At 45.9% G+C, this 25,118-nt stretch overlaps 1 protein-coding gene across 1 annotated transcript in view; it reads right to left on the reverse strand.

Moving 5' to 3' along the window:
* Positions 1-14,989: 14,989 nt before the first annotated feature.
* DDR2 (discoidin domain receptor tyrosine kinase 2) overlaps positions 14,990-25,118 on the reverse strand; it is a 160,072-nt gene continuing 149,943 nt past the window's right edge. The window contains exons 16-17 of the mRNA XM_077823838.1: positions 19,720-19,869; positions 14,990-17,380 (exon numbers count right to left, since the gene is read on the reverse strand). Of these exons, the coding sequence (XP_077679964.1) occupies positions 17,243-17,380; positions 19,720-19,869 (288 nt within the window). The 3' untranslated portion in view covers positions 14,990-17,242. The remainder of the gene's footprint in view (positions 17,381-19,719; positions 19,870-25,118) is intronic.

Below are 25,118 nucleotides of genomic sequence, written 5' to 3' on the forward strand. Positions count from 1 at the left end.
CTCAACTCCCTGCCCTAGCCCTGATCCCCCTCCTGCCCTCTGAGCCCTTTGGTCCCAACCCAGAGCACCCTCCTGCACCCCCAACCCTTCATCCCCAGCCCCACCCCAGAGACTGCACCCTCAGCTGGAGCCCTCACCCCTCCTGCCCCCTCAACCCTCTGCCTCAGTCCAGAGCCCACTCCCAAACCCTGAACTCATTTCTGGCCCCATCCCAGAGCCCTCACCCCCTCCTGCACTCCAGCCCCCAATTTTGTGAGCATTCATGGCCCACCATACAATTTCCATACCCAGATGTGGCCCTCAGGCCAAAAAGTTTGCCCACCCCTGATCTAGACCATCCCGGACAGGTGCTTTTTCAACCTGCTCTTAAAAATCCCCAATGATGGAGATTCCACAACCTCCCTAGGCAATTTATTCCAGTGCTTAACCACTCTGACAGTTAGGAAGCTATTCCTAATGTCCAACCTAAACTGCCCTTGCTGCAATTTAAGCCCATTGCTTCTTGTCCTATCCTCAGAGGTTAAGAAGAACAATTTTTCTCCCTCCTCCTTGTAACAACCTTTTATGTATTTGAAAACTGTTATCATGTCCCCTCTCAGTCTTCTCTTCTCAAGACTAACAAACCCAATTTTTTCAGTCTTCCCTCATAGGTCATGTTGTCTAGACCTTTAATCATTTTTGTTGCTCTTCTTTGGACTTTCTCCAATTTGTCCACATCTTTTCGGAAATGTGGCGCTCAGAACTGGACACAATATTCCAGTTGAGGCCTAATCATCGAGGAGTAGAGCGGAAAAATTACTTTTCATGTTTTACTTACAATACTCCTGCTAAAACATCCCGGAATGATGTTTGCTTTTTTCGCAACAGTGTTACACTGTTGACTCATATTTAGCTTGTGATCCACTGTGAACACCAGATCCTTTTCCGCAGTACTCCTTCGTAGGCAGTCATTTCCCATTTTGTATGTGTGCAACTGATTGCTCCTTCTTAAATGGAATACTTTGCATTTGTCTTTATTGAATTTCATCCTGTTTACTTCAGACCATTTCTCCAGTTTGTCCAGATCATTTTGAATTGTAATCCTATCCTCCAAAGCACTTGTAACCCCTCTCAGGTTGGAATCGTCCGCAAGCTTTATAAGTGTACTGTCTATGCCATTATCTAAATCATTGATGAAGATATTGAACAGAACTGGACCCAGAACTGATCCCTGAGGGACCCCACTCATTATGCTGTTCCAGCATGACTGTGAACCACTGATAACTACTCTCTGGGAACGATTTTCCGACCAGTTATGCACCCACCTTATTGTTGCTCCACCTAGGGTGTATTTCCCTGGTTTGTTTATGAAAAGGTCATGAGAGACAGTATCAAAAGCCTTACTAAAGTCAAGATATACCACATCTACCGCTTTTCCCCATCCACAAAGCTTGTTATTCTGTCAAAGAAAACACAATTTGTTCTTGACAAATCCGTGCTGACTGTTACTTATCACCTCATTATCTTCTAGGTGTTTGCAAATTGATTTCTTAATTATTTGCTCCAGTATCTTTCTGGGTACAGAAGTTAAGCTGACTGATCTGTAATTCCCTGGGTTGTCCTTATTTCCCTTTTTATTTATTTAGTGCCCTATTTATTTAGTGCCCATCTGGGCACTATATCTGCCCTTTTCCAGTCTTCTGGAATGTCTCCCGTCTTCCATGACTTTTCAAAGATAATTGCTAATGGCTCAGATATCTCCTCAGTCAGCTCTTTGAGTATTCTAGGATGCATTTCATCAGGGCCCTGGTGATTTGAAGACATCTAACTTGTCTAAGTAGTTTTTGACTTGTTCTTTGCCTATTTTAGATTCTGATCCTACCTCATTTTCACTGGCATTCACTATGAAGAGAAACTGCTGACCACTTGCGAAGCAAGGGACAAAGGTGCTCCAACTGACCACCACGGGTGGTAAGAAGGAACTGAGAGGGCGTAGGGCCAGCAGCGTCTGATATACCGCGCCATGAGCGCATCACTCCAGAGGGCGCCACAGCTGGCCCTATGTGTACCGCTAGGGCAAAAGTCTCCACACACCTACAGTGGAATCGACATGAGCAAGCACTAGAAGAAGAACCCAGGCTGGTGGGCCAGGCAGGCTCAGTGGTACCCCAATCCCAGGCGGCACCCTGAAGGAGGGGGAAACCCATCACACACCCCACTTCAGATAACACGGTGACCCCCTGAATGACTTGTCTTCCAGACAGAAAGATGATAAATAATAGGATGATGCACAGAGGCACACCGAGGCTCCGTAGAAGGGACAGGAGAGAATGTTGAACCCAGGTGTGGGGGGAGAGGGCACACAGAGCCCCTGGCCTAGGGAATCACACCATGCCCCTGCTGGGGAGGGGTACAGCAGAGAATGGGGTGGAAGGGAGAAATGGGAGGCATGAGGAGAAAGGGGCACAAAGGGGCACGAATAGCCCTTGGCATGAGGGAAGGGGTGGGGAAGATGCAGGAAGTCTCTGAAATAGAGGGGGATGGGATGGTGGCACTGAGGCAGCCTGGGGGAGGGATGCAAGGAGCCCCCAGTGTGTGCAATGAGCTATCCTACAGAAGCTGTTTAATGAGAGAACCCTTGGTACATGTGGCATGCTACCAATGTGCCATATCAGGCTCAAGGCTGGCGTAGCATAGCATGCCAGCCAGCCTGCGGGGGCAGACAGTGACCAAACCAAAGACATTGCTAACCATCAGCCCAGCCACTTGCTTTATCCCTCATCTCTGTATCGGATATCCATTCCCCCATCCACCTGTCTCGTCTTGCTAGTCTAACCTCTTCAGGGCACAGACTGCCTGTTGTGACGTGTTTGTACGGGGCCTGGCATGTGGGGGCCTTGATCCTGGGACATTCAGGCATTTTTGCAATATAAATAACCACTCTTTGCACATGAAAGAGAAATCTGGCTTGGGAACTTGCGACCCTTGTCTTTGAATTGGCAGGACTTCCAGCACCCAAAAGGGAAACCATTTAACCAGGAGCATCACTATAGAGACAGCCAGAGCAGGATCCTGCGTGAGAATCCACAGCTCTCAAACTCAGGTCCATGGGTCCCCAGGCACCTTTTGCATGCAGGCCAGCCCCCGCAGCTTGCGCCTAGGGACTTGTGAGGAGAGAAGGTTGGAGGCTGAACTCAGGAGCTCCTGCCCTGGCTAGCTGGCAGACAAAGACGATATTCACGTGGCTTGCCCACACTGCAGTCAGAGGTGTGATTGTGGACTGGGTAGATATACCCGCACAATCTTTAATCTAGTGAGCACTGCTAAAGATGGTAATAAAGATGTAGCAGCATAGACCTGGCGCAGGTTAGGAACATGGTGATCATAACCAGCATACCTTGGGGGCTTGTACAGCCTGCGCTGAAGCCCATACTGCTGCATCTGTACTATTTTTAGCCACGCTAGCTAGATTAAGGCTAGCTCTGGTATGCGTTCCCATGCCGCAATCACACCACCAACTGCAGCATAGACATAGTCATTCCTCAGACCCTGAAGGAGGCAAAACTTGGACTGGTCTGTGTTGATGGGATCTGGAGCAGGCTACAGCCAGCCCTGCAGTCCTCACTCAAAGGGGAAGTAATGGTTTTTGCTCCCTGCTGCAAAGCACACAGGTCTCTGTGCTGGTCTCAGTCAGTGAAGGGCAGTGCATAAGAACGGGACTCCCCCCACTTACACACACACCAACGCGTGACTTGGACCATCCTGCAGTTTGCACAGACATAACACGGGCAGCAGCCTGGGTTTTTAAAGATGATTGTTATTTACAATTGATCATTTTACAGAAGTACAATTCAGAGTGTTCTTACAGAGAATAAATAAGGAACTACAGAAAACTATACATGTGTATCATGTCTCCTTTTCAAATACAGAGCACTTGTACAGAGCAGTTTTGGCATGAGTATTGGAGTTAGACACTGAGATTAGATCAAGTACTATGTGTTAGGAATGGAAGACGCTATTTGACATGCTCTGCACTAGGTTGAGCTATACAGCACAACGACCCGTTAGCCCCAGCAATGGGGTCACAACATTGTTTCAGAGACATACTTTCTGCAGTTGGGGAGGGCAGGAAAACAGACATGAAGGTTCATTAAACAGATACGCTTGGTATTTACAACACAGGCACAGAGCAATAAACCATCCACATCAGTTAGATACGGACTACATTCTTCTCCTTCTCACCTCATTCAAGTCAGTAGAGTTACACTGATGATGACTTACTGCTGGGAGAGGAAATCTGACCTGTTGCCCTTTATGGACCTGCTTTGCAAAGATGCTGATCATGCTGAACTACACGTGGAGTCAATGGGAGCTACAGGTGCACCACACCTCTTAAAGGCAAGCTCTTTTATAAAACTCTCCGTGCTTCACCAATTCAAATTTGGGGCACATTGCCAAGTTGCACGAGGGAAGTCTAGGGCCCAATTTCCCACTACTGTGCACCTTGTGTCAGTATTTACGTCTGCAACGTATGTGCAGAATGCCACCAACTCCCAATGGTTGTATTTCACACCCTCTTTGCACACAATTAGCACTGGCGTAAGTGACAAAACAAGGTGCAGCTTTGCACCTGCTGTGTGCAATAGGCTTTTGTTCCATGTTATGAGAAAGGAGGCTTTTGCACCTGTGGTTGCTAGGAAGCTTAACAATTATTAATAATACCTACTATATCATACACTTTTATAGCATCTTTTATCCCAAAGGACCCAAAGAGTTTTACAAACATCTTTACAAACTGTATATACACATGAGTCAGGGAAAGGCAGCAAGTTCTGGGGCAGAATGCAGCCAATAATCACATCAACACTACAAAACAGTTTAGGACAATATTCAAGTGAAATTGAAGAGGGAATTTAGGGAGGCAAAATGTTAAGATTTAGCTATTAGAGAGACAAGATGGATGAGGTAATATCATAGATATTACCTCACCTTGTCTCTCTAATATCCTGGGATTGACACGTCTACAACTACACTGCACACAAGATTTAGCTATGCTATCAAATCCAGAAATCCCTTTTGTTTACTCCCTTGAAAATGCACCAATATTGCTGGTGATAGCATAGCACAACTTTTCAATTTTGGGCCCAATCCTCTTGCCATGGAGTTTTGCCATTGACTTCAATGGCCAAGATTTTTTATGAAAGGGGAGAGGGGGCTAAAGTTAGTATCTTAAATCCATATTTAGGTGCCTAAAGAAGTGGTCTGGTTTTGAGAAATGCTACACTGCAGCCAGCAGTTCCACTGATTTCAGTGATTGCTGCTGGGTCCTTGACACTTTGGGGGGAAAAAATCCATTCACTACTTTAGGTGCCCAGAATGGATTTAGGAACTCAAGTGTGACAAGCCATTTTTACAGGTTTCAGAGTAACAGCCGTGTTAGTCTGTATTCGCAAAAAGAAAAGGAGTACTTGTGGCACCTTAGAGACTAACCAATTTATTTGAGCATGAGCTTTCGTGAGCTACAGCTCACTTCATCGGATGCATACCGTGGAAACTCCTTAGTCCATAAGTGATGATTGGAGTCCAATGTTTGCTACTTCATGACTGGGAGCCCCAAACATTGCTTGGGCTAGGTCAGTCTGACACAGAGGGTCTGCTTGTTTTCATATTAATATTTTGCAAATAGCCCAGTGTATTGTTGATCCTGTAACAAGTTCATGGCTACTTAGCACATTACAGTAGTCACCTTGCTGCAAACCCTGGTCTCCTGCAGCTTGATGGGAACAGAACTCAGACCCTACCATTTGACGGGGGGTAGGAGAGGAGGAAAAGTAGACTCCCTGTTATTGGAGCTACTGGAGAGTCTCCATTAACTTTCAGCAGTGTCAAGTATATGACACCTAGTGAATCGGTTTTGATTCTGGGCAGCCGAGGGCAGTGGTGCCACATACATACTAGCAAATTCATTATGATACTCGTTTAGAATTGAGACATTCTCCAGCAATTTAAAGATGATGGAGGTCAGTTTGGGGCAGAAGTAACTGGACAGTTTCCTAATTAGCTGCTTTAACTTTATCTGTTTTCTAGAAGAGTTGGTCTGAGCTGCGAGAGAAACACCAGAGGGGGAAAAAATGTCATTTAATTTGCCAACATCTTATTGGTGAGAATGGAAACAACTGTACACATCTAAATCTATGCATCTAAGCATGGGACCTGACCTGGCTCTGACAGTGAAACCAGTACTGGAGGCAGTTGCACGGGTTTGAATTCTACATCACTAACCCCCATCCAAGGTGCAGGATTTGTTGGGTCTAAACCATCCAGGACAGATGGCTCTCCAGCCTCCTTTTGAAAACCTCCAGTGAAGGAGCTTCCACAGGAAGTCTGTTCTATTGTCCGACTGTTCGTACAGCTAGGAAGTTTTTCCTGGGATTTAATCTAAATCTGCTGTGCTGTAGTTTGAACCCATTGCCTCTTGTCTGGCCCTCTGTGGCAAGAGAGAACAACTTTTCTCCATCTTTTTTATGGCAGCCTTTTAAGTATTTGAGGACCGCTGTCATATCCCCCTTAATCTCCTCTTTTCCAAACTAAACATAGCCAGTTCGTTCAGCCTCTGCTCAGCCTTTGCATTCCATCCCTTGGATCATCTTTGTCGCTCACCTCTGGATCCTTTCCAGTTTCTCTACATCCTTTCTATACATTGGTGACCAAAATTGGACACAGTACTCTGCTGGTCAGAATTTTTCAGCTCTGTTGGCAAGCTTTGCTTTTGAATACAGCTCTGCAGATGAGCTCCTTTTTCCAAAACTGGACCAAAAAAAAGCCCAGCTTGGCTTTCTGAAAGCAAACTCCAACATGATTTTGTTCCCTCTCTTTGGTTGATTTTTTTTAAGTGCCTGTAAAACTAAAGATATCTAGCTTGCTGAAACCAAATGCAATGCCCTGCTCAGAGATGGTTCCATGCTGCAGAGTTTGAATTCCACAGCAGATTTGGAATCACAGTTCCATTGTGGGCCCTATCTTTACCTTCATCAGTCTGTGATGCAGATAGTTGTAAAAAAGGGAGTCATCAGATGTGTTAAGAGTTTCTGATATGACATTTGTCTTGTGTTTGGGTTTGTTTCACAGGTGTGCATGTGTTGGGGAGAGGTACAGACATTGAGTGGATTCCAGCGCCTTGGGCATATGGCTTGCAGAACCAAGCTTTCCCTTCTGTCCAGCCCATTCTGAATACTATAACATAAGAACGGCCATATTGGGTCAGACCAAAGGTTCATCTAGCCCAGTATCCTGTCTTCCAACAGTGGCCAATGCCAGGTGCCCCAGAGGGAATGAACAGAACAGGTAATGATCAAGTGATCCATCCCCTGCCGCCCATTCCCAGCTTCTGGCAAACAGAGGGTAGGGACATCATCCCTGACCATCCTGGCTGATAGCCATTTGTGATAAATGAAGGGGTGGGGGAAGTTTCCTTTTATGGACAACCAGCCAGCCAGTTAGCTATAAAATCCCTCTTGGTAGCTGTTCTCTACTTGCTTTACCTGTAAAGAGTTTAAAAAGCCCATAGGTAAAAAGAAGGGAGTGGGCACCTGACTAAAAGAGCCAATGGGAGGGCTAGAACTTTTTAAAACTGGGAAAAAACTTTCCCTTTGTCTGTCTGTGGTTGTTCGCTGGAGAGAGGAGATGCAGAACAGAAACAGGGCTGAACTATGATGTAAGAAGCTTTAAGCCAGGTATGAAGAACCATCAGATCATACCTAGAAATTGCTTATCTGAAACCCCAGATATATAAGTAAGTCAGGGAAGGTCTAGGAAGGCACGATTAAGGTTATTTCTTTTATTTCTTATTGGCTTGTGGACTCCTCTGTGCTAACCCCAGGTGCTTTTGCTTTGCTTGTAACCTTTAAGTTGAACCTCAAGAGAGCTATCTTGATGCTTAATTTTTGTGGTTTGGTTTTTTTCAATCTAGCAAAAAGCCTAACTTCCAGATGTATTTTCTTTCCTTTTGTTTTTAATAAAATTTACCTTTCTTAAGAAGAGGATTGAATTTTTATGTCCCTAAGAGGTTTGTGCATGTTGTTTAATTAGCTGGGGGCAACAGCTAATTTCCTTTGTTTTTCTTTCTCAGCTCTTCCCTGGAGTGGGAGTGAAAGGGTTTGAGGGTAACCCACAGGAAGGAATTCCCAAGTGCTCCTTTCTGGATTCTCAAAAGGGGTTTTTTTGCATTTGGGTATTGGCAGCATCTATCCATCCAAGGTTAGAGAGAAGCTGTAATGTTGGGAGTTTAATACAAGCCTGGAATGGCCAGTATTCATTTTTATAATCCTTGCGGGCCCCCACCTTCTGCATTCAAAGTGCCAGAGTAGGGAATCAGCCTTGACACCATTGATGAGCCATTGATCCCTCATGAACTTACCTAGTTCTTTTTTTAATCCTGTTATAGTCTTGGCCTTCACAACATCCTCTGGCAAGGAGTTCCACAGGTTGACGATGTTGTGTGAAAAAATACTTCCTTTTGTTTGTTTTAAACCTGATGCCTGTTAAAACCTCCTCCTCTGACCCCACACCAACCCATCCCACACCTAGTGGCCCACCAATCTGCTATCAATTCCTTCTCTGCACCATCCACTGGCTCCCCCTTCTCTATCACAGCCAAGACTGATCTCCCCACAAACTTGCACCAAAATAATCCAAAGGCTTTTAATTTACATCTTCTGTTATTTCGTGGCAGGTCACTGTGGGAACATTCATATTTCAAAAGAAAAGTGTTTTGTTAGAATTTGCTGAAGTTGATCAGAAAGGTGTGAACTGAAACGGACAGGCTATTTCGGTGCAAGTTTGTGTGAAGAAACAAAAGTCACACAAACTAGGTTAAGTCTGCTGTCATTGCCTTCAAGTTCATCTGAGCTGGGCCTGACTGCCCTGGAGACAACCACTAGGATGTGTGGTGATCACATGCCTGTTAAGTGAGTGCTACGTGGATGTACAATCCTACCAAACCAGAATGAAAACAGTTCACATGCTCTGTGCACAGAGGCATGTAAGCAAACCAGATTTCAGCCATATGGACTCAAATAGAGGTAGAAGGGTGCCCTACAGGCAGCCGGAGCATCCTCATCAGCCAACTCCTTTGTGGGATCTTATTGTCACTTGGTGGTAAATGTAAGTACTCCCAAGTTACCCTCCTTATGTATTTCTCCTACACACAGACTTGTAGCCATTTAACCGTATGGTGTTAAACCAGTGCGACTGCTTGTTTCACAGGGGGGAGTGGAAGATTAAGGAATTTCCACTGGTTTCACTGTGAATTTCTCCAGTCCATGTCCAGAATTGCTCTAACTCTAGATCCAGCACCAGGTGACTGTGCTGTAGCAAATCAGCATCAATGGGGGTGATGCATTTCTCAGGATTATTTTTGTAGCACTAAATGTGCAGATCAAATATAGGACAAGGTCCCTCCCCCAGAGAGCTCACAGACAGATGCACAGATCCTGGGCTGGACCTGACGGGTTCACAGTGCAGCTCAGGAGCTCGGTGCAAAGGTGGCTGGAGTCAGTGAGTACTGAGCTGGTCCCTAGGCATAACCCAGAGCACCCCTGCCTGAAAATCTAGGCTCAACTCTGCCACACTATTTAGCAGAAATACCGGGCGGCTGAGAAATCGTCCACTAAACTGAAAAGACGTAACATGGACACAGATATGAGGTGGCATGATTAAGGCACACAAAACAATGAATGGTATAAAGAAGGTAGACCAGGCATTTCTAGTTTCCCTTTTAAACTGCAGACCTCATTGCCATAAGAGAACAAAAGCTTACAAGGAATATAAAAGGGCTGGACATTAACATAAATCTTAAGAACATCTAAAATTACATTATACGGGTTTAAAATGGCTAAGGGATAAAATGCCTCCTGTTTCAGGATATAAGCCAACCACTAACTGGGAGTGCTAGGAAGAAACTTCCCCTATAGGCACCAATACCACCTGCTTTTATCACACCTGGTGATACAGCAATTGCCTCAGTTTCCCCTTCCAACTCTGCCTTGACTTCTCTCTCACCTGGCTGAATAGTTTAACTTAGCTCTGCCTCTAAGTTAGGAAAACACCAGCCCTTCTAGAGCAAACAAGTTCAGTGAGAGTCCAAATACCAAGAGCTCCAGTAAGCTAACTGCACCTGCATGGAGCCACAGCCTTCCCTCAGGTCTCAGCTATCTCCTACTCTTGACACAGTGAAATAAGGGGAGACTTTCTCCCACCCTGACCCACAAAGCCCTCCACAACAGCATGACAAAAAGCAGATGCTCACCCTAGGCTTCCTTCAAGCCCTGTGCCAATGTTCAGCATCGATTTCTTCACCCTCTGAAAAGCTCTCTGAACAAACTCTCAGGTAAATGAACTCCCTTGTCCTGGGGTACCTCCCTCTCACCTTTAGCCATGGCCTCCACTCTGTCCCAGAGACCCACCAGCCATTTCTGTGTTCTCCATGTTTCTTTCTTTCTCTCTGTGGCAAGGCCCACACAAGTTTGATCTCAGAGATCGTAAGGCCAGAAGAGACCACTATGAGCATCTACTCCAAACCCCAGCACATCACAAGCCGTCCATCCCCCCACCCTGGGCAATACAGAACTCCTTTATTTCCCTTTCCCAGCATACACTGCAGCCCCACTACAATTCCCATGTGCCCGTGCTCCTCCCCCTCTTCCCGACTGCCAGTCCCACAATCCCTTGGTTCTTGAGAAGGGTTGTGCCAAACCATACATTTGCTGTACATGGGGCCAGAACGCTTTGGTAAAGGTGAAATGTCCCACTCCATGTTCCTTGCACCTTCCTCTGAAGCAGCTGGTACTGGCCCCTACCTGGAGACAGGATCCTGAACTAGATGGATCCTGTTGTGCTCTAGTCTCCTGACTCCCAGGCTAGTGCCCTAAACACTGGACCATCCCTCGTCCTTCTTCCTGCCACTGATCCTCCACCATCTTTTCTGCACCGTCCTCCCTCCATCATGTCCATCTCTCCTCTTTCCCTTTATCACATCCCTTTCTAATCTGTCCAGCCACTCTCACTATAGGACCTTTTTGCACATGCCTATTGCCTTCAACTCCCACTGTTGGCCTCCCCATCTCTTCATGGGATGATTCTCCATGGCTGACTGTTGCCAGCACTTACTACATTCACCCCCACAGGTCCTTGTCCTCCTTGCACTTGGTTCAGATGCTGTCCTCTGCTTGGATTCCCTTCCCTCCATTCCCAGGAGTCACATGCAGGAAGAGATCTCACGGCCTCTTGTCTCTGCTGTGAGAGCACCTCACTAGATCACTGAGTTTGATTTGTAGAGCAGAAGCTGCTGGAGGAATTGGCTCAGTGATGGGAGAGCAGTCACACTTAAAAGCAGTGTTTGCAAATCTTTCCTAGTCCCTGAGTTACTTAGAGCTGAGGCCCGGCTATACTCATGTAAAGCAGAGTTTACAATTCAGGCCTCAGCACCATTTAAATGATGTGAGTGGGGCTCTAACACAGATTGGTGAGCCAGTGGGGATGGGAGAAAACTTCCTGAATTCTTTGATATCAAAAAATTCCCCGAGATTCCATTTTGTATTCCTACCCCCCATTCGGTGTCTCTGGCTTCCCTCTGGAATAAGCAGGTGTCACTTCACCAACTGTAAGCTGCAGGTCATTTACCATTGAACATTGTAAGTCACATGACCAGACCTGAGAGTAAAATGAGGTATGGCCACAAAGTAGGCTAGATCTGGAGTCTGGGCACTAAGGTTGAATTAAGTGATTGTGTCTCTAAGGTAGAAATAATGCAAGTGAGCATGTGCAGTATAAGGGTAAGGAACAGTCAAGCAGCGCCAGTCTGGGCTAGCTTGGGGCTACTTCTCCTGGTAGCTAAGGATGAGGGAATGTTTGATGATGAGCATGCTCAGCAGAGGTTAAAAATAAATAGTACAAAAGAAAGTTTGGATAGGACAGTATAAAAGGGAGACGATCAGCAGGCAAAGTCAGGAGCCAGCGAGAAGAGCTGCTGGAAGGACTGCTAGATAGAGAGAAGGAGAGAGAGAATTTCAAAGGAACATTCTAAACTGGCAGGTAACCAGAGCTGACCCAGCAGCATCTGACAACACAGTGGACTCAGTAGTGTAGGCCTGTTAGTTTTAATTATAGTAGAGCATAAGTGTAGTTTAGTATTAGTATGTATATGCTTAAGACGTGTGTATGTGTTTTCATTGTAATTTACCTATGTAAAATGTAAAGTGTAAACTAAGAACTGCTGTCAGCGATCTGTCACAGACTGGCCATCTGTGGCAGAGTGCATCATTTAGACCAGAGGTGGGCAAACTACAGCCCGCGGACCACATGCGACCCACGGGACCGTCCTGCGCGGCCCTTGAGCTCCCGGCTGGGGAGCTTAGCCCCCCTCCCCCACAGCCTCATCTCGCCATGCTGCCAGGACTCTGGGTGGTGGGGCTGCGAGCTCCTGTGAGAGCCACCGGTGTTGTGTATTAAATTGCTCCCTATAGGAATGCACTACTTACGGCTGCCAGTCCTGGTGCTCTGAGCAGCATGATAAGGGGGCAGGGAGCTGGGGCGGGGGCTTGAATAGGGGGCCGGGGATCCCGGGCGGCAGTCAGGGGACAGTGAGCAGGGGACAATTGGATGGGGTGGAGGTTCGGGGGGGGGCAGTCAGGGGACAGAGAGCAGGGGGCGGTTGGATAGTCATGGGAGTCCTGGGGGGCCTGTCAGGGAGCAGGTGTGTGGTTAGTGGTCGGGGCAATGAAGGGACAGGGAGCGGGGTGGGAGGTCTTGGGGGGGGGCGGTTAGGGGTGGGGGATCCCGGGAGGCGCAGGTCAGGGGACAAGGAGCAGGGGGGGTTGGATGGGTCGGAGGTTCTGAAGGAGACAGTCAGGGAGCGGGAAGTGGGAGGGGACGAATAGAGGGCAGGGGCCAGGCTGTTTGGGGTGGCACAGCCTTCCCTACCCGGCCTGCCATACAGTTTTGGAACCCCAATGTGACCCTCAGGCCAAAAAGTTTGCGCACCCCTGATTTAGACTGTATACTACTGCAGTTTAAATTCCCTTCAACTTGCAACAAGGGATTTGTCTCTGATTTTTATTCTTAGAATACCCTGTAGCAGGGATTATTAGTTATCTTAATAAAATCATTTAATCGGAAGGTTATATCTGTGTCCTTTAGTGTTTTCCTTAACGACCTTGGAAACTCATACCTTGGGAGGCATAGAGTAAGGGGGTGATAAGCAGGTTATTCTAGGGGTGCCCAAATCCAACTTTCAGGGTAACACCTCCATTCCCTAGCCTAGGAAGGGCCCTGCCTATGTTACCTGACCAACCAAATCATGTTAGAATCCAATTTGGCTACAATCACATTTAAACTGTGCTTAAGCATGATTTTTAAACGATCGTTCCTACAGTATAGAAGGGGGCTAGGACACTCTGGGTCGTGTCTGGCACCAAAATGAGGGAGGTTTTTGATGAAAACTGTGAACACCTAAGCAATGAAAGAAAATACTCTATGTTAGTAGTTTAGGGTGACCAACCCTTGCAGGGAAACCCTGCTAGAACTCTCGACCCAGCAAGTCAAATTAGCCTTTGACAGAAATCCGTTAAGTCTCGCCCTTTGTCATTCCTGAGCCTAGTCTCAGTCCCATGCTGATCAGAGATTCCAGAAAGGTCCTTTTCATGGGAGAGATTAAACAGCTTTTAGCACGACTAAAGCTTTGCCATTTGCCTTAACCTGCCCAAGACTGGAAGTGCTTTGTGCACAGAGACTGATTTTATGGCCATGGGGCCTGGGATCGCAGCTACGACTGAATGACAGATTTCATTTTCATAGGAAAGAAAAGTGCCAAGGAACTTCTCTATTTTTTCTGAATTTCAGGGAATACAGGAATGACAAATTCTGCTCTTGATGCAATTTGAATTATTTTCCTATCATTTCTTTGATGGTACTTACTATTTGTATGGAGAAAAATAAACAGAATATAGTGCTGAGCGCTCTTTATGTATAGGCTCAGAACCTGTCTCCTCCCATCATCATGCACAAAGGCCAGTCTATACTAGCTAAGAATATGTCACCACTAACTGTTGCTTGGAATGCATTAAACTTGCAACAGCTTAGGACTGCAAACAACAGCCATCCCAAGTGGTGGTTCTACTAGCTGTTTGCAGTGTCTGCAATGAAGCTGTTAGCTTAGCGTTGGCTGCACCAGTGCAGTCTGCAATATTTGGATCCCTGTGTAGTTGGGAATGCACAAGCACTGAACATGCCCAGGTTCAGCCCAACCTCCCCACTCCACCCCAAAATGCATAATTTCACTCAGGGAAATTACCCACACTCCCAGCAACATTGTGAGCCCCCAGAGGAATCCTAGAAAGTAAGAGTGTAACACTGGCAGACCAGGTGCCAGCTCATGGTGAGTGCCCAGGCCTCACTGAACACTGACAAATACAGAGTTGGAAACCAGTCTGGCTCACCTGTATGTTAGTATGGTTAAAACAGATATTAGAGTTATCAGAATGTGTTTAGTTTATACTTTATGAAATGCTTGTAGGATGCTGCATGTATTATTCCACTTATAATATCTGTATCCCATGTTATAAGGTAATATTTAAGTATTTGTTCTGTAACTATGAAAGTGTTTGCTATGAAACTGGGATACGCCCACCACTGTCAGGAGAGAAGCATTACCACAGTGTGAAATACTAGTGTACCACAAGAAGTGTCATCTCCTGCCCAACAAAAGATCTACAGACACAAGACAAGCCACTGCGGTACATCAGTGGACAAAAAACTTGTTGATTTCTCCCCCCACACCCATGAAGAGGTGACGTGCACAAATGTTTGTCCCATCAGTTTGAACTCAGGGGCAAAGGGAATAAAAATGCTGTGTGGACTTTGAGGGGCAAAGATTCCTAAACATAAGCAAAGAACATATAAAGCTTGCATATTATAGCAGCTATCATAATCTTTTGGCACCTGCTTTAATCCCGTAAATAACTCTTATTTCTTTTAATAAACCTTTCGGTAGTTTATTACAGGATTGACTACAAACATTGTCTTTAGTGAGAAATCTAGGGTGCACTTGACCTGGGCTAAGTGAGTGGTACTTTGGGACTTGTATAACCTGAATATTGCTGTGATTTTTGGTGTAAGGGACCATCTATCTCAGAGGCAGGCTTGTCTGGGTGACAAGACATCCCTGAGTGCCTGAGCCACGTTAAGGCCGTTACAATGGTTGAGGAGTTCACACTTGTTACTTGGTTGGTGAAATCTAAGTACAGAACATACAACCAGTTTGGGGTTCGTGCCTCGTTTCTTAACAGCCTGCCCTGAGGTTGGCACCCACGTTCACGAGTCATTCCAGCCACCTTGGCAACTGGTACAACTGCAATTGTAAGTCTTGCTAGGTGGTGATAGCCAAGGTGGTTCTGATGCAAATAGAGCTGCTGTGTTGACATACCAGCTGCTGTCAGGATGAGTGAGGCAGCCAACTATTTCACACAGCCCATGTCCCTGCAATGGTTTGCTCACTTAGCACAGGAACAGCGCCCGTATACGCATGCCCTATCCATGCTAGGTTATAGTATACTGGAAACAGTGCTATGGGTTTGCGTATCTCAGGATGAGCATATCAGACCAACTGTGTTCTCTGTTGCATTTCAAGGGCTGATGTGTATGCAAACAACAGGCATCCTTGTAGGGAACAAAGGTGTATTCCATACTGTAAGGGTCTCACTTTCACACCCATTGCATCAGCAAGCCCCTTTGTGTACATTGACTGGAAACTGACAGAGCAAACAGGACCAGTAGGGACACTGCCCAAATCATTCATGCATGCAACAGCCAAATCTAGGGGATGCCAGGGGAGCACATTCATTCTCACAGAAGCTCCAACCATGGCTAGATTGGTCCCAAGTACTTTTGGCTGGAAATCCTGCCAGACCACAGCTGGGGGTCAGACCAAGCCCTAGAATAGAACATGACATGCCAAGAGAGCTTCTGTGTCAAGATGGGGTAGGCAGGAGAGGAGCTATCGTTAGTGGTAACTCCAGGCATTATATTCACAACAAACAATGTTATCATGGTGCTCAAGGTTACTACAAGCACGACTGGCAGCCCTCGGTGCTGGCGGATGTCCAGAGCAGTACAACATCCTGTTCCTTTACTTATTAAAGCTCAAGAAGGTGGGGGAGGGGGTTATACATGGGGAGGGAACTGGGTGATTATGGCCACTACCCTTTGAAATTAAATGTTTGATCTAAAACATCTCTCTAACTCTGATTCTCAGGAAATGCAGAGCTAGCATCTACCCCACTAATCTGGTAGCTGTAGGATTTCCCTACCTTGACAACATGAACAGCAGATGCGGAATGCATTTCTCAAGGACATAAAGCCCGCTCAAGAGGCCGTGCCTGGATCAAAGGAGGGCACTTCTGCTGTCCTCTAGATGGGTGGCTTGTCATTCCTCATTGGTCCTGCAGCAGATGCAGTAAACCATATGCTCCTCAGAAAGCAATGCCTCCATGGCAGTGGGAATGTTCACCTACCAAGCAGAATGCACATTCCAGCCCAGCAGCTGGCACATTGTACTACACAATGTGTTTGGGCTTTCTCCTGTCTAACGGGCTATAACCAAGCAAGGATGGGAGGAATCCTAACCAGGCGAATGCTAAATCTGTTGAGCCTGTCTGAAACCTAAAAGTGTCCAGACAGGTTCAGTTTTCACTTTGTAATTGCACAGCCCACTCTGCTTTAGTGGCAACTCCTGCATTACTGTGTTCCTTACCTGCATTCCCTGCACTAGGCACATCCCCCAACTACCCTCCTTTTACCAGGCACTTTCCTGGTGTGTGCTCCCATCCACAGATGCATTTCCAGCACACGCTCCCTGCACAAGGAGCTTCCTCATGGAGAATATGGACCTTACATTTCCCCTTCCAAAATGGGAAAACAGAATCCTCTTTGACTGAATCCACTGATAAACAGGAACATGCCACATCTATCAGTAACCCTTGTTCATCCTTTGTCGTTCCAGAGTTAGCTTGTCATATGAGCTATGGATTTGGTCTGATCTAGGCTTGCTTCCTTCTCACTTTTTTCTCCGCTTATGGTGATTGTTTTATGTGCAGTAGAAGAAGCACCACTGCCCAGGTTTTGTTGTGAGTCCAGGTGAAGTGGCTTCAGTTTTTACAGGTGGATCTTCCGGGGTGGGATGAGGACCAGGATGTGTGAGGGAAGCAAAGTGTCATTCTTCGCTGGCTGGTGGTTGGAGGAGGCGGTGAATTTCCTGGAAGGAGGGGCGATCTTTCGTGTCTCGTCTCCAGCAGCTGAGCATTAGCTTGTAGACAGGATCAGGGCAGAGAGCAGGCTGAGGAAGGTATGTCTTCAAAACAAGACAGACATTACAAAAGCAGAGAGTTAATGGCATACTTAGCCTGGAAGAAGAGCAAACTCACCCCAGGGAACTTGATTTCTCATTATGGAGGGGCTGGTGCCCCATTGTAGTAAAAGAAAGCCAAAGGTCCCAGATTTATTGTGAACTGAATAATGTATTGGGCTCAAGAAATGGGACATTGAATGCAGAGGTTTGATTGTATCCCATTACCCAGCTAATTACTACTGTCCTCTGAACACTGGGAGCAGTCAGAGCAGTTGGGATCATGCTAGGGCTCAATCCTGCGCAATTCAGAGGGTTCAGACCCAGTCCAGCAAAGTGCCTCAAACACAGAAAACACGAGCCACCAAAAGCAGCTAGGGTACAATGGTGATGAAGCCTTTTGCTCCCCGCCTATTTACCCTCCGGCTCACTCTCTAGCTCAGGCTGGGTCTGGGCTGCCAGTGCTGCAGGAGAAGGTTACACTGAATGAAAAAGTTTGCACTGGAATTTTAAAAAAATATGATGAAAGCAACTTTGCAAATGGAGCTGCAATGGGGACTCAGGAATAAAGTCGGAACCTCCCATTCCATTAGAATCCTGATTCTAATACACATACAACACAACTCCCCACACACACACACGCTAACTTCATCAAACCTTAACCCAGTTGCCTGAAATCATCATAAGATGTATGCAGCTGCAGCGACAAAGAGCTGGGCAGAAAATGGAATTTCCATTCTGCAGGAAATTCCAACATTTCAATATTTCTTTTCTTTCCAAATTGAAATGAAAGTCTAAATTTTCCACCGAATGGAAATTCCAAAACATCAAAATGTTTTTATTAAAATGAAATAATTTTACCTTATTGAATGTCAAAACAATATAAACTATTTAATATATTATATTTAATAGCAGATAATATTAATTTTAATATAATATAAAAGTCAAAACAGTAAAGTTGAAACAAAACATTTTGACATTATTGAAATTAAATGAGAAAGCTGAAATGATTCACTTAGAGATTTTTCCAGTGAAATTTCATCAAAATCAAACACATTCCTGTGAAAAGTTCTGATTTTAATGAAACTGCATTTTCCAAAGGAAACCTATTAGTCAAAACATTTTCAAACAACTCTAGCAACAAAGTTTCACCAAAAAGATGTTTGCCTGAAGCCGCAGAGAGGCTGAAACTGACTCTGATGGGTGTGAATCATGCTGAAAATACTCAGCAATGTATGTCATGCCAATGGGTGTTTCCATCGCCAAGCCATGCTGTGCATGTCGGGTAGGAATGAAGCACACTGAATGCAGATAGAGCACATTAGCAGTGTGCCAGAATGCAGGATACGGAATTTGGGTACAATATACCTGACTAAGTGTCTAGTGATACTTTGCTACTGTAGACTGGAAACAAGGGGCATATATTTTTGACAACGAGGGGATTAACCAATGGAACAATTTGCCAAGGGCTGTGGTGGATTCTCCACCACTGACCATTTTGAAATCAAGATGGGATGTTTTTTCTACGAGATCTGCTCCAGGAATTATTGTGGGGAAGTTCTGTGGCCTGTGCTATACAGGAGATCAGACTAGACGATCAGAATGGTCCATTCTGGCCTTTGAATCTATGAAAAACTAGTGTGCCTGGCGGAGCAATGAAGTATAACTGCTCCCAGAAAAGGCACTTGGCAGTGCGGATTGCAATGGCTTTGAGAAGTCAGGAGCCAGGGGAGTTTCTATTGCCAACACAGGTGTAGCTCAGTCTAAGGAATCTGATGGGGGGAGCTGCCAAGGTTGTCTAGAAAATTGTGCTCTTGATTTTGAAAGCTACTGACGACCTAACCCTGTGTGTGCTAGAAGTAGGGTGACCAGATGTCCAGATTTTACCAGGACTGTCCCAATATTAGGGGCTTTGTCTTCTTTAGGACCCTATTACCCCCCCCCATCCCATCCCATCCCAATTTTTCACCCTTGCTTTCTGGTCACCCTAGCCTCTACGTTCCTCTACGCTTCTGGACATTCTCAAAGAACCTAGGCACAGAGAGGGCTCTGCAGGAACCTGCACTGGACATTTCCAAACTCTCCTTTTTCATCTTTAAAGTGAGACCGACCTTAACGCTGAATTTTCAGCCTCTCTAACATTGTATTTCTGTTTACATTGGAAATTGAAAGTTTATGGAGCTCTTTCTTTAAAGGTTTTGATAGAAATTGCACTTTCAAGCTTAATTTATCCTTAACCAAGCTTTCCATGGGCTGATTATGTTGAATAAGTACCTCCCCACCCCACCCTGAATTAATTATTTTCTGTCTCTTCCTTGGATGTACTTTCCCACCGCTTTTCCTACCTGCCGCCCCTGATCCCTGAAGAATTCTCCAGTATTCTCAATGACCTGTTCATCTGACAGCTGGGAATATGGCTGCTCTCGGCAAAAAGTGAAGGTCTCCCATAGTGTCACCCCAAAAGCCCAGACATCACTGGCTGTAGTGAATTTGCCCTATGGGAGAAAACAGAGATAGGAAGCTCAGGATTACAGATGCGTATGCACACACATGCACACACTCTCTCTCCCTCCCCACCCCCACAGCCAATCCTTCTTCCCTCATCTCAGCAAAAACATTCAGATGGCAACAACAGAAACCACTGGAGGCACCAAGACATGTTTCCTGATCTTGTTCACATTCATATTTATTCATGATCTGTGTCTTGCTGTCTGGTGTAGCCACAGGCACCGACTTTCCAAAGTGCTGGGGAGTGCTCGATCCCCCGGCTCTGCCCCAGGCCCTTCCCCCTCTCCACCCCTTCCCCGCAAGGCCCCACCCTTGCCCCACCTCTTCCCACCCAGTTCCGCCCCCTCCCCAAGCATGTTGCATCCTCATTTCTCCCCCCGCCCTCCCAGCCTCCTGAACACCACAAAACAGCTGTTTGCAGTGGGGAGGCGGCATAGCAGGGGGTGGGGGGAAGGCGCTGATCCACAGGGCCTGCTGGCAGGTGGAAGGTGCTGGTAGGGGGAAGCTAATGGGGGACTGCCGGTGGGTGCTCAGCAACCACCATATTTTTCCCCATTGCTGCTCCAACCCTGGAGCACCCATGGAGTTGGTGCCTATGGGCATAGCTCACAGCTGAGAGTGCTGATCTCAAGGCAGACCCCTGAACTGGTGGTTTGTTCCATAATTAGATTTCACCAAGCCAGTAACAAATGTGAACTCCCGGATCACTATCCTAGTCTTACCATGGAATCACAGACAGTCCCCGTAGACTATCCTGTCTATCTTGCCACCCAAACTGAATTTGTGATAAAAGGTCACAAACTTAAAATCCCACCACATCAGGTTTCTCCCAATCCCAAGAGGCCAGTCACTTACCCCAGACCAATTGGTACCCTGGATTTTACACCAAAGACAATGTTGGCAGTCTATTATATAGTAAACTAATTATAGGTTTATTAGCCAAGAAAAGGAAATGAGAGCTGAGAGGTTAAAGCAGGTAAAATATAATAACAGATGAGTCACAGTTTGTAATTCCAAATGGTAACAGAGATATAGTAATCTGCCAATTTCCCAAAAATCTCTCAGGGCTACCCAGAATAACTCTGGGGATCTCTGTCTTCTCGTTCAGTTATTCTGCCCTGTTAAAATCCAAACTATCCAGAGATAAAAGGATCTTTCTTTGAATCCATATTTATAGTTTCTTCACACCAGAAAGCAAGATCATAGAATCATACGACTGGAAGGAACCTTGAGAGGTCATCTAGTCCAGTCTCCTGCCCTCATGGCATGACTCAGTATTATCTAAACGATTCCTGACAGGTGTTTGTCTAACCTGCTCTTAAAAATCTCCAATGATGGAGACTCTACAACCTCCCTAAGCAAATTATTCCAGTGCTTAACCACCGTGACAGTTAGGAAGTTTTTCCTAATATCCAACCTAAACCACTGTTGCTCCAATTTAAGCCCATTGCTTCTTGTCCTATTCTCAGAGGTTAAGAAAAACAGTTTTTCTCCCTCCTCCTTGTAACAACCTTTTACGTACTTGAAAATTGTTAACATGTCCCCTCTCAGTCTTCTCTTTTCCAGACTAAACAAACCCAATTTTTTCAATCTTCCCTCATAGGTCATATTTTCTAGATCTTTAATCATTTTTGTCGCTCCTCTCTGGACTCTCTCCAGTTTGTCCATATCTTTCCTGAAATGTGGCTACCAGAGCCGGACACAATACTTCAGCTGAGGCCTAATCAGCGCAGAGTAGAGTGGAAGAATTACTTCTTGTGTCTTGCTTGCAAGATGACAGCATCTCTACCCATGTGGGCTTTTCCTCTGATGAGGATGAGTGAAAAATGACTTAGCTTTTTGACCTCCAACCATCATGCATAATTTGCTTTGAAATTAGCATTTTCTGTTAAAGTCCTTAAATCCTTCATTAGCATTTCACAAGATTTCTTGGGTGGGTTATTTATTCTCAGGATATATACCATGTAAATGTTTGCTTTTACATTATAACAGGAACAGATAAGTGCAAATGATACACGGAACATTCCACTAGTTTTCATTAAGTTTAAAATCTGAGGACACATTTAACACTTTGATCTACTAACACACAAGTGAACTGGCCTGGGGTTCTGACCTGAGCTGACACCTGGCTTGCCAGCATCACAATCTGCATGTGGAACGCCTATTTGCAGAGGGAGAGAGAGCTTAGAGCACCTGTCTGACAGAATTATATTTTTCTCCAACTCTCAGCTCTTCCTTCCCTCTCCCTCTTTTCACAGATTTTTGGGCAAGGAGGGCCCATCATGACCCAACTCATCTGAGCTTCTGCATAGCACAGGTGAGAGATCCCTGCCTGGAGTTCCATAGCCTGTGACTGAGCTACAGCAGATCTTTTGGAATGAGACCCATTTACAACAGCCCTAGGTGAGCTGCTCCAGTGGTCAATCACCCTGAGCATTAGAAATCACACCTTGTTTTGCTCCATGTCACATGAACTGGGCATCTCTCTCCTGGTCCAGAGGTTTCAGCTCTCCAGGGCTGGTGACATTAAATTGCTCAGGGAGGGCTCATGCCTTGTGAACCCACTCCCACCAGCAACTCATCAGAGCTAGGGTCTGGCGAGCTTCAGGACACGTGTTTCACCAGGCTTTCATTAACCTTTACAATGGGGAGTGCGTGGGAACTAGAAGGTGAGTCTGCTACAGTCTCTTGAATTGTACTCGTGTTGGCAAAGGGAGCCTTATGCACAAGTCTTAATAGATAGTAGTAGGGTCTTTGATGGGCTGGCTGGCCTACTGGTTAGCATCCATTCAGTCATAGGGTAGTGATAGGGGAGCTCAGACCCACCCACTCCACTGGTCTCTGACCCAGGACCCTAGGAGGGTCAGCTGCATTGACCCGGGAGGGGGGAGGGGGGCGCAAGTTACCCTCCCTGGGGCCACTTTCTGCCACTGCTCCCTTTGCTTCTGATCCTGGGTAAGGAAAAATAAAAAAGGAAGCTGAACTGTCAGCCCCAGCCGGGCTCAGCACACAGTCCTGTTATTTTGGGGAGGCGTCTCCAGTCCCTTTTGGCAGGCGCCAGCAGGGTAGGTCAGTACTCCTTCCCAGCTGGGCTGTCTCCAGTTGGAAGGGTGGAGCTAGCCAGGCCCAGCACTGTCCTTTATCCTCTTTCGTGCCCGTCTGGGATTTGTATACCCATCACACAGATAAACACAAGCACTGAATGAGAAATGCCAGGATCTGCCTGTCAGCCTGTGATAAATGAAGTGGGGGGTGGGGGGAAGCTCCCTTTGATGGACATCCAGGCAGCCTGTTAGCTGTAAAATCCCTTTTGGTAGCTGTTCTCTGCTTGCTTTACGTATAAAGCATTAGGGGGAGAGAGATAGCTCAGTGGTTTGAGCATTAGCCTACTAAACCCAGGATTATGAGTTCAATCCTTGAGGGGGCCATTTAAGGATCTGGGGCAAAAATTGGGGATTGGTCCTGCTTTAAGCAGAGGGCTGGACTAGATGACCTCCTGAGGTCCCTTTCAACCCTGATATTCTATGAACAAGCCCACAGGTAAAAGAAAAGGAGTGGGCACCTGACTAAAAGAGCCAATGGGAAGGCTAGAACTTTTAAATTTGGGAAAGAAACTTTCCCTTTGTCTGTTGTTCTCTGGGCTGCAGGGACACGGAGCAGCAATGCTATAAGCAGAAATGAGGTGTAAGGTTTGAACCAGGTATGAAAAAGTATCTTACATACCTAGAAGAAATAATTTGGGATAGGGAATGTTTAGACGCACGCTGTCAGGTTTATTTCTTATTTTGGCTTGTGAATCTCCTCTGTGCTAACTCCAGATGCTTTTGTTTGCTTGTAACCTTTAAGCTGAATCCCCATTCTGTCACTCTGACTACAGGAAGTGGGGGCCCGCAAGGATTTTAAAAATTAATACTTGCCACTCCAGGCTTGTATTAAACTCCCAAGGTTACAGCGTCTCTCTGACCTTGGTTTGGTAAACACTGCCACCACCCAAATGCAAAAAAAAACAAACCCAAACCTTTGAACCCAGGAAGGAGCACTTGGGAATTCCTCCCTGTGTGGTACCCTTTCATCCCCTCTCTTGGGAAGAACGGAGAAAGAAAACAAAGGAAATTAGCTGTCCCTATCCGCTAATCAAACAACATACATAAACCTCATAGGACTCCAAAAAGGTAAATTTTATTAAAAACAAAAAGGAAAACAATACATCTGGAATTTAGGCTTTTTGCTAGATCTTAAAAGAAACAATTACAAAAATTAAGCACCCAAAATAGCTTTCTTGGGGGTTCAGCTTAAAGGTTACAAGCAAACAAAAGCATCTGGGGTTAGCACAGAGGAGATCCACAAGCCAAAATAAGAAATAAACCTGACAGTGTTTAACTAAACATTCCCTATCCCAAATTATTTCTTCTAGGTATGTAAGATACTTTTTCATACCTCATTCAAACCTTACACAGCATTTCTGCTTATAGCATTGCTGCTCTGTGTCCCTGCAGCCCAGAGAACAACAGACAAAGGGAAAGTTTCTTTCCCAAATTTAAAAGTTCTAGCCTTCCCATTGTCTCTTTTGGTCAGGTGCCCACTCCTTTTCTTTTACCTGTGGGCTTGTTAACCCTTTACAGGTAAAGCAAGCAGAGAACAGCTACCAAAAGGGATTTTACAACTAACTGGCTGGCTCGGTGTCTATCAAAGGGTGTTCCGCCCCCCACACACTTCATTTATCACACAGGCTGAGGGGAGATTTGGATCACTTGGGCATGGGCAGCTAAAGCTTCAGGTCTGGTTGTCTGACACAAGCATATGATAGCTGCCCACTTTTCAGGCTGTGCTTTTGCAATAAATACCATTGCTGCTGTTACGGTCTGATGGGGTCAGTCTGCTCTCTCTGGTCTGGACTGGAGCACCCCAGGTCCCATTGCTGTTCTCTTGTTCGGAACACATGTCCATCTGGACTCACATGTTTACTTTTGTCCTGTTTTAATGTAAATTATAAAGCTGCTGCTGCCTCCACTCTGAGACCGTGAGTCAGAACTGAGACTTTATTTAAAATTCAAGTACCAATTTTAATCCCTTGATCCAACCCCTGATAACATCCATCTGCTTGAGATCCAGACCTGACATACAAACTACACACACCCTCCCACTAGTGCTGTGTTCTGCTGCTGCTAAGTGCTCAGTGCAGCTCTGTCCACAAGTGGGTTTGTTCCTCGTCCTCCACCAGGCAAACAGAGAATAG

This window comes from Eretmochelys imbricata, chromosome 8 (assembly GCF_965152235.1).
Source record: "Eretmochelys imbricata isolate rEreImb1 chromosome 8, rEreImb1.hap1, whole genome shotgun sequence".
NCBI classification, from domain to species: Eukaryota; Metazoa; Chordata; order Testudines; family Cheloniidae; genus Eretmochelys; species Eretmochelys imbricata.